Source organism: Plecotus auritus (assembly GCF_963455305.1).
Source record: "Plecotus auritus genome assembly, chromosome: 4".
NCBI lineage: Eukaryota > Metazoa > Chordata > Mammalia > Chiroptera > Vespertilionidae > Plecotus > Plecotus auritus.
Window position 1 is genome coordinate 94,768,416 of NC_137775.1, and position 12,588 is coordinate 94,781,003.

Genomic DNA, 12,588 nt, shown 5'->3' on the forward strand with positions numbered 1-12,588 from the left:
CTTCTCTACCTCTGAATGTATTTTTTGTCTCTTCTGCCTTCCCCAGCCCAACACACACACACACACACACACACACACACACACACACACACACACACACACGTCCAATCCTTCCTTCTGCAGCTGCTTCATGCTTGCATCCTGACAAACACCACCATTGAAAGGAATCTAACTGAATGTTAGTTGGACAAGTTCGTGGCAGGTCAGAGAAGAAACTCAGAAAGCACAAAGGTTTTAATTACTGATTTTCAGGATACACTTTTCAAATATTTAGTAAACCATGAAAATTAATTTGGGTCCAGATGTCTGGCTCTGGGAGATCAGACTGAGGGCAAACACAGAACTTTCAAAAATGTCTACCCCCACTACTTCTAGATCTGTACTTCTTTAGGTTCAGTTGTCAGGTATTAGACGTTTCTATGGTGTGACTCCCAGCCTTGTCCCTTAGCAAATTCCATCAAATGTGGACAGTCAATCCAAAAAGAGCCAACCGGATTCCTTCTCCCAGGAGTGTGGACTTGGGGTTCAGAATTGCTACTGGTGTTTACCCTAGTCCGAGCTCCCCTAGGGAGACTCAGCCTCAGGAGCTGGGAAGCACCACTTTCCACCTTGACACAGAGAAGGGGGAAGGAGCAGAGGTGTGGCCTCGACGGGAGGAGAGACTTGTTGTTCCAGGTGCGAAAAGGGAGCGTTGGCTCTCAACGGTGTCTGCTTCTCTCTTAAAAAAATTTTTTTAATTGATTTTAGAGAGAGGAAGAGGGAGGGATAGAGGGAAAGAAACATTGATGGACTGCTTCCCACACGCCCCTACTGGGGATGGAGCCTGCAACCCGGGCAAGTGCCCTGACCAGGAATCAAACTGAGACCTCCTGGTTCATGGGCTGACTCTCAACCACTGAGCCACACTGGCCAGGCAGCATCAGCTTCTCTTGATGGCTTTCTGCGTCATAGTTTCAGCATTCCTGTTGCCTTGATGAGTTTTTCTAGCTATTCATAGTCTATACTCAGTTTTAAGCCTTGACAGTGAAAAACATCTCCCATTTTTGTCTCCCCTTTTACACCTGTATTTCGGGGTAAGGATCATGGCTGCCTAATGAGCATCTATATACACTGAGTGGCCAGATTATTATGCTCTCTGAACGCATAATAATCTGGCCACTCAGCATATATATATATATATATATATATATATATATATATATATATATATATATTAGAGGCCCGGTGCATGAATTTGTGCATGGGTGGGGTCCGGCCAGACTGACTGGGGGAGGGGACATGGGCAGTTGGCCAGCCTGCCTGCTGGTCGAACTCCTGGTCGAGGGGACAATTTGCATATTACCCTTTTATTATATAGGATATACACTGAGTGGCCAGATTATTATGCGTTCAGAGATCGTAATAATCTGGCCACTCAGTGTATATAAAAGCCTAAGCAACTGTCTGACCATCTGACCGCCCAACCAGTAGCTATGACACATACTGACCACCAGGGGGCAGATGCTCAATGCAGGAGCTGCTGTTATGTCCAACACTAGCATCTGGCATCAACTAGCAGAGAGTCTAAATGTGGTAAATTGGCAGCTGTGGTTCTCAGGTGACACACCCAAAACCAGAGAGAAGGGAGCCCAATTCCGGGGTGCATCACCCAAAAACCACCCTCTCACAATCTGGGACCCCTCGGGGGATGTCGGAGAGCCAGTTTCAGCCCAATCCCCGCAGGCCAGGCCAAGGGACCCCACTGGTGCATGAATCCGTGTACCAGGCCTCTGGTTAGTTAATAATGATCAGAATGAAAGGCACGTTTTCTCTCACCCTCGGGGGGGGGGGGGGGGGAGGGGGGAGGGGTCAATTCCAAGTCTGACACAGGGTTTTGAATTTCTTGAGTGGATCCCAGAAACATTGAAGCGAGCCTCCTCCAGGTTATTCCAGAGCAAGCGTGTGTGGGAAGGGCCTATAGAATATTAATGTGAAAATGCATTCAGCTAAACCCCCGAGTCCCTGGAATTTCTTCTGTCTTGAGGTCTTCAAAGAGAAGAATGCTGACCAGTTACTGGTGAAATGCAAATGTTTTCTCATTTATAAGAAAAAGAGAATCAAATCTAAAATAGTTTCACCTGTGTTTGACTTAATTTTTAAAATTAACTGTCCAATTAAGACAGAAGACTGAATGAAGAGTAATTCTTTCCTCCCAATTATTGCAGCAGCTTAAATGGGCTCTATGGAAACACTCCCATTTATAAGCACTGGGCAATTACAATTCAGTTGCTCCTTAAAATGTGATATTTGAAAATTGCTCCAAATGCTGAGATTTGCCTCACTTCATTTAAAGCATTCACTCTTTAGGTTGGTTCACTAAGGCTGTAGACTGTTTAGCTCTTTAGCTCTTAGGGAAAAGGTCACAAATCTTTTATTTCACAAATAAAGTCATTTCACTTGTTATTTGTGTGTGTGTGTGTGTGTGTGTGTGTGCTTACTAATCTCTCTAAAAGACAATAAAGAAGAAACTCCAAACTATCACATTGGAATGCTATCAGGACAGACAAACCATTGGGACCTAACAAGTCATTTGGAAGCTCAAAAGCAGGAGACTTTGCTAGAATTTGGAATATTGAATTACCTCCAATTAGAATTTTTGAAACCATGGGATGAGACCTATGTGATACAATAGAAAAATATTTAAATCAATGTACTTTCAAGAAGTGTTAGCCTACTTGAGAAAATAAGTCTTAAAAACAAGGAAAGGGCAATGTGATAGTGAGTATAATTGACTGTCAACATTTAATAGTTGATAAGCCTGAGAAAGACGTTCAATCAGTGGGTTCTGGGAAGAATGAAACTGAAGAATGAAACCGAAGCCAGACTTGAAGAAGGAAGAAAAGACTGCCAGGCTGGCGAAGGCCATGAGCAAAGACAGGGGCAAAGCTCGGGTCATCCAAGAGGCCCCGGTGAGTGTCCTGCAGCACAGAGGGCGGGCCCTGGCGAGCAGGGGCAACCAGCGCCCAGGGGCTGCTTCAGGGATGGAATGCAGACAGACCTGAACGTCAGGAGAGTTAAAGCCACTTCCGCAGAATGGAGTCAGCATCCATTGTGAAGCTGGAGAGTGACACACTGAGGAAGACTAGTATACTCACTCCATTTATCTAACACAGTTCCCTCTTTATTCCAAAGAATATACAAAACAGAATTAGTAGAGAAAACTTGGAATCCTGCTTGGACCACGAAAGTAGAGTTGCTCAATGGAGTCATACTTTTAATAATGTCAAAACTATTTCCAATTTTATGCTGAATTCTGCCTCAACCCAGTGACCCCATCTCCCTCAGCCCAAGGCAGAATCCCTTCACTCGCCTCTTCAACACAAGGATCTCCTTGGAGCGTCCCACCCTAGTTATATAATACCTGGAGGGAGCATAAGATGGAACATGCGACCCACACTAGGCAATGTAAGGGAAATTTAATAGGTAAAAATAAGGAACAGAAATTGGCAGAACCACAGGGAAACTCTATAGAGGAAAGTGTAAAATATCCCTTTATTTGTTTGTTTGTTTGTTTGTTTGTTTGTTTGTTTGTTTGTTTATTGAAAGATAGAAACATGGATTGGCTACCTCCTGCACACCCCCTACTGGGGATTGAACCTAAAACTCAGGCATGTGCCCTGACCAGGAATCAAACCGGAGACCTCCTAATGCATAGGATAGCACTCAACCAACTGAGCCACACTGGCTGGGTTAAAGGATCTTTTAAAAATCTGTATCCTATTACTGAAATCACGGTGAGGACCTTTAAACTAGGACCTACCTGTATATAGACGATTACCTTTGAAGGGTGTGTCTGTCAAGGTTCAAACTTGAGAAAGAAAAATGTAAAGGACACATTTTTCTGAATGAGGAACTGCTAACAGTGGTGCCCCCTTGTTGATATGGCCATTTTTATTTATTTCGATTTTTTATATTATATTTTATTTTTATAACTCAAGCTCATTTTTATCTATCTATCTATCTATCTATCTATCTATCTATTTATATTGTTAGGTCTTACCTGAGAATATTTTTCCATTGATTTTTTAGAGAGAATAGAAGGGAGGGGGAGAGACAAGGAGAGAAAAACATGGTTGTGAAAGAGACGCATGATTGGTTGCCTCCCATGACTGGGGCTGGGATCGAGCCTGCAACCGAGGTAGGGGCCTGGAATCGAACCCACAGCCCTTCAGTCCCCAGGCCGATGCTCTATCCACTGAGCCAAACTGGCTAGGGCTGGCCATTTTTATTTAATAGTTAAATTATTTTTAAGAGCCATGATAAAAATTCCAAGCCATGAAAAGGACATAAAAATGACGGAAGACTCCTCCCTTAAGGGCAGTGGCTGTTTGGCAGTTATTCTCAATCCGGTACATATTAGAATCAATTGGGAAGTGTTTAAAAGATTGCGCACCCCCCCCCACCCCCCGCTACTGCCTCCTCCCAGGGACTCTGGGGCCCAGGCAATGGCTGAGAACCTTTGCTTGAAGTATTCCAGGGTCCAATGTGCTGGGCAAACAAAGGGTGGCATGTTGGCATCGATAGGAAAAAAACAGAAAATGTGATTCTGATCTTCTGCAGGACGTGTTGCAAGGAGACTACAAATGTAATTGTTGAGTTCCAAAGACCAAGACTTTGGAGGAAAATATATTTAAAATTCAAATCCTGAAAGGTGAATGTGGGTTTGCTCTGAACCCCAGCATGGTGCTATGATGGAGTTTCCGGGAAACCACGGAGAGATCATACTGAGGCCAGCAGAAGAGGATGCAGAAGTGTTCTCGGGGACAGTGGCCAAATGAGCTGAGGCATGCACCAGGCTGTTGGGAATGAATGCCTCCTGGAGAGGGCAGGAGGGCTGGCTGCATAGCAGAGACCTCCCCCGGCTGCCATGAGAGCCAGGGCCGCTGCTGCAGTGAATTCCTGGCCTATGTGGTGGTAGTAAGCTCTTGGAGGAGGAGAAAGGGAAGCTGGAAGCGGCGGGGGAGAGTTTGGAAGAGCAGAGCTTAGTGCAGATCTGGCTTGGACATCTCTGCGTGTTCCTGTGGAGGCACCCAGGGCCCTCTCCTCCTGGGTAAGCTTGCTCCCACCTCAGTGACAAAACAAACCACACCCTCCACTACTCTTCTGCCTAAGAAAGTTGACCAGCCACTTTCCCTCCTTATAGGAGAGGAGGGTGCTCATTGTGTGCTCTGCAACAGGAACAGGGTCCACGTATCACACCCAGAGCTGGACTGAGTGGCTGGCATGATGCCAAACCTCGATTCATGTAAGAGAAACTACATGGAGGGCGGTGGGGGTACGCCAAGGTTCTGCGTTCCGCTATACGATGGAGACCAGCATGGACCTCTCCCCAGCTTGGAAGCCCCACATTATGTGACATTCCCTGTTCTTTTTCAATCTCTGCAGGGACACAAGTATATACATCATGTTTGCAGAAAGCAACGGATATCTGGGTTCACTTGGAGGAATAAATCGATTAACAAATCAGGTATTGGGCTGTTATGTCCAACACTAGAAAAATATGAGCCACAATCCATCCAATTCAGACAGACTTTCCCACATGGGTTACACCCCAAGCTCTAATGTCCACACACATCACTCGGGCATCTATTACAGGTAGACTCGGCTTCCAGGGGTCTGAGGTGGGGCCTGAGATTCATCTCTTACAAACTACCAGGTGGTACGGTGCTGCTGGCTCAGGTCTGCAAGCCCCTAAAGAACACTAGGTTTTTCAGTCAAACTAGTCTCTCCTAACCAAGTAAAAGAAAATACTTATGTAATATCACAGTAAACAATTCTGAAATTAAAAAAAAAAAGAATAGAGGAAAATATGCTTGAATTGTCTACACTTCCTATTTAGTCATAGAACTAGGTAACAGAATTTTAGAAATGGGGAAGATCATGAAAGATGAGCTCCTTCTGCCTCTAAATGCCCAGATGGGGAAAATGAGGCTCTGAGAGGGGCACCGCTTGGCCAACTTCTCTCACAGCTCACTGATTGAGCAGTGAGCACTGACGTCCAGCCGCCTGACACGCGGTGAGTGCTCTTTCTCTCGCCTGCTAGGATGGGGTTGTAAGAGATGGTCAGCCTTCTTTTCATAGACACGCCGCTGTTAGCTTCATGGCCCTAGCAATGAAGGGTTTTTTTTGTTGTTTTGTTTGTTTGTTTGTTTGTTTTGTTTTTCTGTTTTAACCTAAATACAAGTCCTATTAAGCGCAAGCACACTTCAGCCCCCCGACCGGACCACAGTCCTGTGTTCTTCTGTTTAGCCCTTGGATCATGGCCACCAACAACACATGCTGCCGCACTGACCATATGGAAAATATCCCAGTCCTCTCTCCCCGATAAGCACAGTGGGAGAGCTGAATCATCACCGCTAGGAACCAAATCATAAAATATATTATTTGTGAATTGGGAATTAAATAGCAGAGTTACAGCAATATTTGTATTAGCGTGTGATAAGGTCTGGCGAAGTGAACAATCCCCAGACAGGAATGTGTGAAATAGGCTTCAGAGTGATTTACAACCAAAGGCCACAATGGGCCTGACGGGAAGGAACCACAGGGTTTTACCTGGTGCTCCCTCTCTCGGGACAGATAAACTCCACCCTCTCCGTTGGGCAGTGGGGAGCCCTGCAGAACGGTAGGGACAACGAGCCTGAGGGCAAATACCCCAGCGTGTTCTGGGTGACACTCAGTCCCCCTCCACGTTTGGGCGGGGCGGGGAGCGGAGGGCCCTGCGCACACCGCGCGGCTGAAGCCTGGCTCTGGGTTCAAGCCTCCGGGAAGGGAGGATGCAGCGAGGGGGGAAGGAAGCCTCGTCCTCTCCCTGTCAAATCAAGGAGTGAACCAAGTGTGATTTTCAAATACAGAAGGACACCCAACACTCAAATGTAGAAAAAAGCAGTAACAGAATGAAAACGTCAGTAGACAAGTTGCTGGGCAGCCATAAAACTATTAAATTGCTTTGTAAGTAAATGGTAAAAGCCAATAGCAAAGGACCTGGAAGAGAGGTAACCACCGTGACTCCTGCCGACAGCCACCGCTCTCACTAGAGGGAGCAGGGTCAGCCCCTGCGCCGAGGCGGCCAGTGTAGGGCTCGGCTCCTGCGTCCACCACCTACAAGTGAACCTAACCTCTTCGAATCTCCATTTTCTCGTTTAAAAATGGCATAATCCTACCTTGAAGTGTGGTTGTTAGTATTACGGAGACGGTTCACAGAACATTCCCGGACACTACAGCCACGTTGACAACCAAGCTCTCACCTAACGGATCCGTTTGCTCATCACATAGACATTATTGAACTCAGGCAATGCCCCCGCTGCTGTGCCAGAGAGACTCAGCAGTCACGGGGCTGACACCCTGCCGGCCATGGGGGTGAGGGGGGCAGGAGGTGGTGAGCAGACAGACAAATATACACTTGGCAGGTGGGGCGAAGTGCCCGGAAGGGAGAAAAGCAGGGTGAGGGGCCAGACAGTGCAGAGCATGCCCTCACAGAAGGGCTCTCCGACAAGGCCCCGTGACAGCATCAGCATCCCCACAGGTGCCCGCTGCTGCAGAAGGTACCTGTACGGTGGAGTGTAAGAACGCCACTGTGTAGAGCATTGGCTTCCACATGGGCAAGTTACTGATGTCCAGGAGGTCTTGGTTAATTCCGGCAAATGTCCTCTTCAAGCCTGCGCGTACGCCTTGGGGTGGCTCATTAGTGAATTTCAGAGAAGTCTGTCACAAAAAGCAAATGGCAATTTTGTTTCTATAAATTATGGCAAAGGATAAAGCAGAAATTACAATACGTCAGACAACAATATGCTTATGGTACATAAAATGTGGCATTGATCAGAGCCGAAACCCAGTCAATCAGTCCCAAGTCTCAGAACTCTTCTGTGGAAATGCTTGTATAGCCTCGGAGACAGTGCACAGAACATTCCCGTGATTATAGGGTGAGATTTTGCAGTGCCGCCTCCACTGCCGCAGAAAGCCCTGCTGTGTTTCCATCCTTTGGTAACGCCCACGATGCTGCCTTCACTTGTGTAACGCTCAGGGAAAAGACACTTATCCCCTAGAAACCGACCTGAAGCAAGGTGATTGGAAATCGGTCGTGTGGCTCGGTGGTTATCCACACTCGGAAGGATTCATCATTGGCTTCAGTGGTGGTGATGGTCTCCAGCAGTTCTTCCATGAATTCCAGGCCAAGGTGACAATTTTGCAGCAATACCCAGCCACCCTGCATTCCAAAGTGATTTCATATTAATTTCCTATAACTTTTTGGCTATGATTTTAATTTTAAAAATGGACAGATTCTTTTTAAACCTTTGCTTAGGGAATGTGAATATTCGTTTTGAGCCTATGTTTTTAGTAAAATTACTATATGCCAATGCAATTATATCTTCTGCCACTGATAAAGCTGTTTACTTGGAATCAAGTGGGCTCCAAGTGACTGTATTCTGCCACCGCTGGTTCAGGAGGGAGCAGGAATGAAAACTTGCGGTCAGACTCGTATAAGTACAGTGTGTGCACCATCTAATGGCGGGAATGGGGATTTCGGAATCTGTAACTTCAATTGTTCTGCCTACAGTCAATCAGAACTGACTTGCCGCCAAACTCTAGTTATAAACAGAGGTATACATTCCCTCGTGAAAACTGGAGACAGTACATTTGGTGAAATTTGCTACCATAATACTAAGCCTCATTCTTTGTCATCACGCTTCCCATAATTCCTGAAAGCACCAAATGTATTAAGCTCTCTCACAATCAGGGGCGGGGAACCTTGGTTCTGCCCAGGGCCATTTGGATGTCTACAACATCATTCGAGGGCCATACAAAAGTATCAACTTAAAAGTTAGCCTGCTCTATTTGGTCAAACATTTAATTAACTCACCCTAATGCCTGGGCAGGCCCAGGCCAGATGATTCTGCAGGCCTTCCACAGTCCTTGAGCTGGACGTTCCCTACCTCTGATCTAAAGGCTTGATAAAACTAGCTTTAACCACATACGTCACACAACCATCACTGCTGTGTGAGAAAAAAAGGTTTATTAACCAGACATTTTGCTGCCCTCATATAATGAGAGCATATTAAAGACAGCTACAAAATATTGAGCACAGTGTTTATGGTAAGGTGTGCGTGTTGTGCTTTCTAGCGTAAGAGAATATACGACGCCTACTGGCTTAACCGGCAAAGGCGACGTGCTGGTCTCGACCGCGGGGGTGTCAGGGGGAAGCCGGACTTCAGTTCGTTTGTACCGTCATGGAACCAGGTGCTTTCTGGTCCCCCACTCCGCGTTCCACAGTGTCAGCTTTATCCCAAACCCGGTGTCCTGCTCCAGTGGCAATGTGGCTACACCCGGCCATGTGTGTGTTTTCCCCCAATGATGCCATGATTGTCAGTACTTCTCCCACATTGAGAAGGAGAACATAAAAGTTATAAAAGCCAGTATTCCAAAGAAGGTTAATGTGAATGAGGTCTCTACAAAACTTCTCACTCGTGGAAACTCAAGTAATTATTTAAGACCCAAAGTTCAACTGTCAACTCACTCAATAGAGTGGATCATTTAGTCTGAATAAAAATAATTATATGTAATTGCTTTGAATAGAAATTAAATACAATATATTATTGAATTTGATTAGGTGATAAAAATTAAGGCTTAGAGCACTTAGGAATTAATGGCCAGGTTGAAAATTTGATGACCCAGGCAGGGTTTTAGCTCATTTGCATTCTCTAGTCACTAATTCCCAGGCAAAACGGCACCAAAGTTGCTACGAACATTATGAGGTAAAAAGCTTAAAAATAAACCAAGATCTTATTTTCTTTTCATAAATGGTGCAATTTCTTATTACGGCTGAAATTGCCATCTCCCAAGCATATCTAGAAAACTAATGTCCTGTGAATTTATTAGGTGTGACAGAAGACATTCCTCAGCATTCCATCCAGCTTGGGATTTTCAATAACAGCCATCATCAATATTTAAACAAAACATCCTCAAATATTTATTTGGCTGAAACTACCCATTAATGAAAAATGAAAGTCTAATTTTAACCAAAAATTGAAATTTAACTGTCTCAATCTGTCACTTCCTATTAATATTGATCATGAAATTGTAAGACTGTTAGGAGCTATACCCATAGGGACCCGAAAGTGTGTATGCCAAATTGTCCAAAAAGAATTAGTGAAAATAGAATGGAGCATATAGTATGGAAAATGAAACCAGCTTTTTTTGTGGGGATGTCAGAAGCAAACTAGCTGGAGGTTTAAGATTTACAGGCAACCAAAGGTTGACTATATCCACATAAACAAATGTGGGAAGGGCGACTGGGCCTCAGGCAGACTGCTTCCCCAGTGCTGCGGTGGTTCTGGGCGGGCGACGGCCAGAGGACATCGCTGAGAATGTGGCCTTAGAAGCGCTTGCCCCGCCACATACCTGCTGCATGGACATCTGAATCAGCTTCCGAGCGTGCACTTCTTGTCCTTGCCCCATGGAGATGGTTCTGCATTCTGTAACACAGCAGAAGGTTCTCCATGTTAAAACATACATTTTATAACAGGATTGGGACAAAAAATTGATTTCTGAATGGTCATAGCCTCCCTCCAAGGAGCCATTCTTATTCAAACAGGCCTGGCCTCGGGTTGCACTGATGAGAGACACCAGTGGAGCAGAGAGTGGAGGAACCACCAGGAGAGACAAAAGGCCCAGCTTGGCTCCCAGTGTCTGGGGTCTGTGGAGATAAGGAGCAGGAAGACTGATGTGGGAGAGGCGGCTGCAATATTACTCAGAGGGAAGGAGGGGTTACATGGGCTCTGTTTTGAGGAGAAGCCTCCTTTGGTGTTTCACAGATGCTCGGGGGAGACTGAATCGGGTTCCCACTCTTTTAGGATGCCAGGCTTGCGGTGTTCTCTGTCTGTTTTGTCTTCGTTTGCATGTTTGTCCATTGCTGAGATGGAACTTGAGGTGGCCTGGCCCTCTGAGGGGTAGTGGCTCCTCGGATTAAATGGCCACCTTGGCAGTGAGCGCGAAGAACAGGTGGAGACACTCGGCATCCAAAGTGTGGTTCTGATCCAGGGAGAATACACTGCTTTCTTAAGGAAATCTGATGTCCCGGGCGGAGAACCACATTGGTGTCCTGCCATTGGAATTCACTACATTGAAGAAGTCTATGAATCTTGCTTGTGAAACTCGGATGGGAAATTAACTTTTAAGCACGCCTTCGTGGAGTCGGATGTTCTTGAGTTTGGGAGGCGTGATCCTGACACCGGGAAAGGTCGGTGGAGACTTGGTGAAGCCACACATGCCTGGGCCCTGCTCTGCTGGATGGGCCCAAATCCTCAGACACATGGGCTGCCATGGCCGGGCAAGCAACGCTGGTCCGGGAACTGCTCAGAGAGGCTACGAGGGACTGGGGAAATTCACGGGGTGGGGAGGGGACTGGGAAGGCGTTTCCAGGGCACACCCTTAAATGGCACCGTGTGGTTAATGGCCAGAGATTCCATTAGGGTTTGGAGGGTGCAGCATTGGGGATTATTTGTGGACTCAGGGCCACAGGGAGAAACTGTGATGGGCACCTGAGAGAGGATGGACGAGGAATTGCTACAGGCCAGGGGTTACTGAACAATTGGACCCCCCGCCTCTGCCCCAGCCCCTGAAAAGGCCCCATAATCTCTCCTGCTCAAGAGGAACCAAGCCCAGCTCCCAAGGGCATCGGAGAAGAACCCACACAACCTACAGAAGGAGAAGAAAGGGGAGTGGGACTTGAATGGGAGGAGGCTCTGGATGGCACAAAGACACCCTGAACACTTCTTACGTGGGAAGAACACACAAATGCTCAGCAGGTCAACAGGGGAAAACGGATGTGGACAAAAATACCAACACTTGCATGTGAACCACAGTCCATCTCCTCTCCTTCCAAATCCTCTGAAATGCGCTGTCTAAAAGGAATTGGTTCGGGTCACTGTAAGATACTCAGGGGGCTCAGTTTCTTACAGTGATCCAGGTAAGAGGTCGGGAGGAGACTTGGAGGCAGGATCTGACCACTTTCCGACATCTCCACTTCTATTCCCCTGGTCCAAGTGACCATCACCTCTTGCTTGGATTTTTTCAGCAGCCTCCTAACTGGGGGCCTCACTCCCACTCCTGCCCCTACTAGCTTTTCTTCCCTCTGCAGATGGAGGGATTCGGTCCAGCCCTGAACTCCTGATTATGCCCATCCTCTGCTCAGAACCCTCTGATGGCTTCCCATTTCATCCACAGCAAAACCCAAACCCAATCCAAAGTCCTTACCCACAGCCTCCAAGGCCCTACACAATCCAATCGGCCCCCACTCTCTCTCACACACACACACACACACACACACACACACACACACACACACACCTTTTCTTATCCCACCAGTCCCCCTCATTCATTCACTTTTCTACAGTCGCACTGGCCTCCACGCACACTGCAGCCTCACTGCTATTCCCTCTGCCGGAATGTGTTTCCCTGTCAGGGGCACTGACTCCCTCCCTCCACATTCAGTCTTCCTCGCCCTCCCTACCAGGCCTTCTCTGATGATACAGCTGCCCCTTACCCTGCTTCTTT

The 12,588-nt window shown here is 46.8% G+C and overlaps 1 protein-coding gene across 1 annotated transcript in view; it reads right to left on the bottom strand.

Annotated features, from left to right (window-relative positions):
- Positions 1 to 12,588, bottom strand: part of DNAH8 (dynein axonemal heavy chain 8) — a gene marked incomplete at its 3' end in the record, with an annotated part of 280,160 nt that overhangs the window by 36,349 nt on the left and 231,223 nt on the right. The window contains exons 79-81 of the mRNA XM_080664997.1: positions 10,435 to 10,508; positions 8,090 to 8,242; positions 7,585 to 7,740 (exon numbers count right to left, since the gene is read on the bottom strand). Of these exons, the coding sequence (XP_080521123.1) occupies positions 7,585 to 7,740; positions 8,090 to 8,242; positions 10,435 to 10,508 (383 nt within the window). The remainder of the gene's footprint in view (positions 1 to 7,584; positions 7,741 to 8,089; positions 8,243 to 10,434; positions 10,509 to 12,588) is intronic.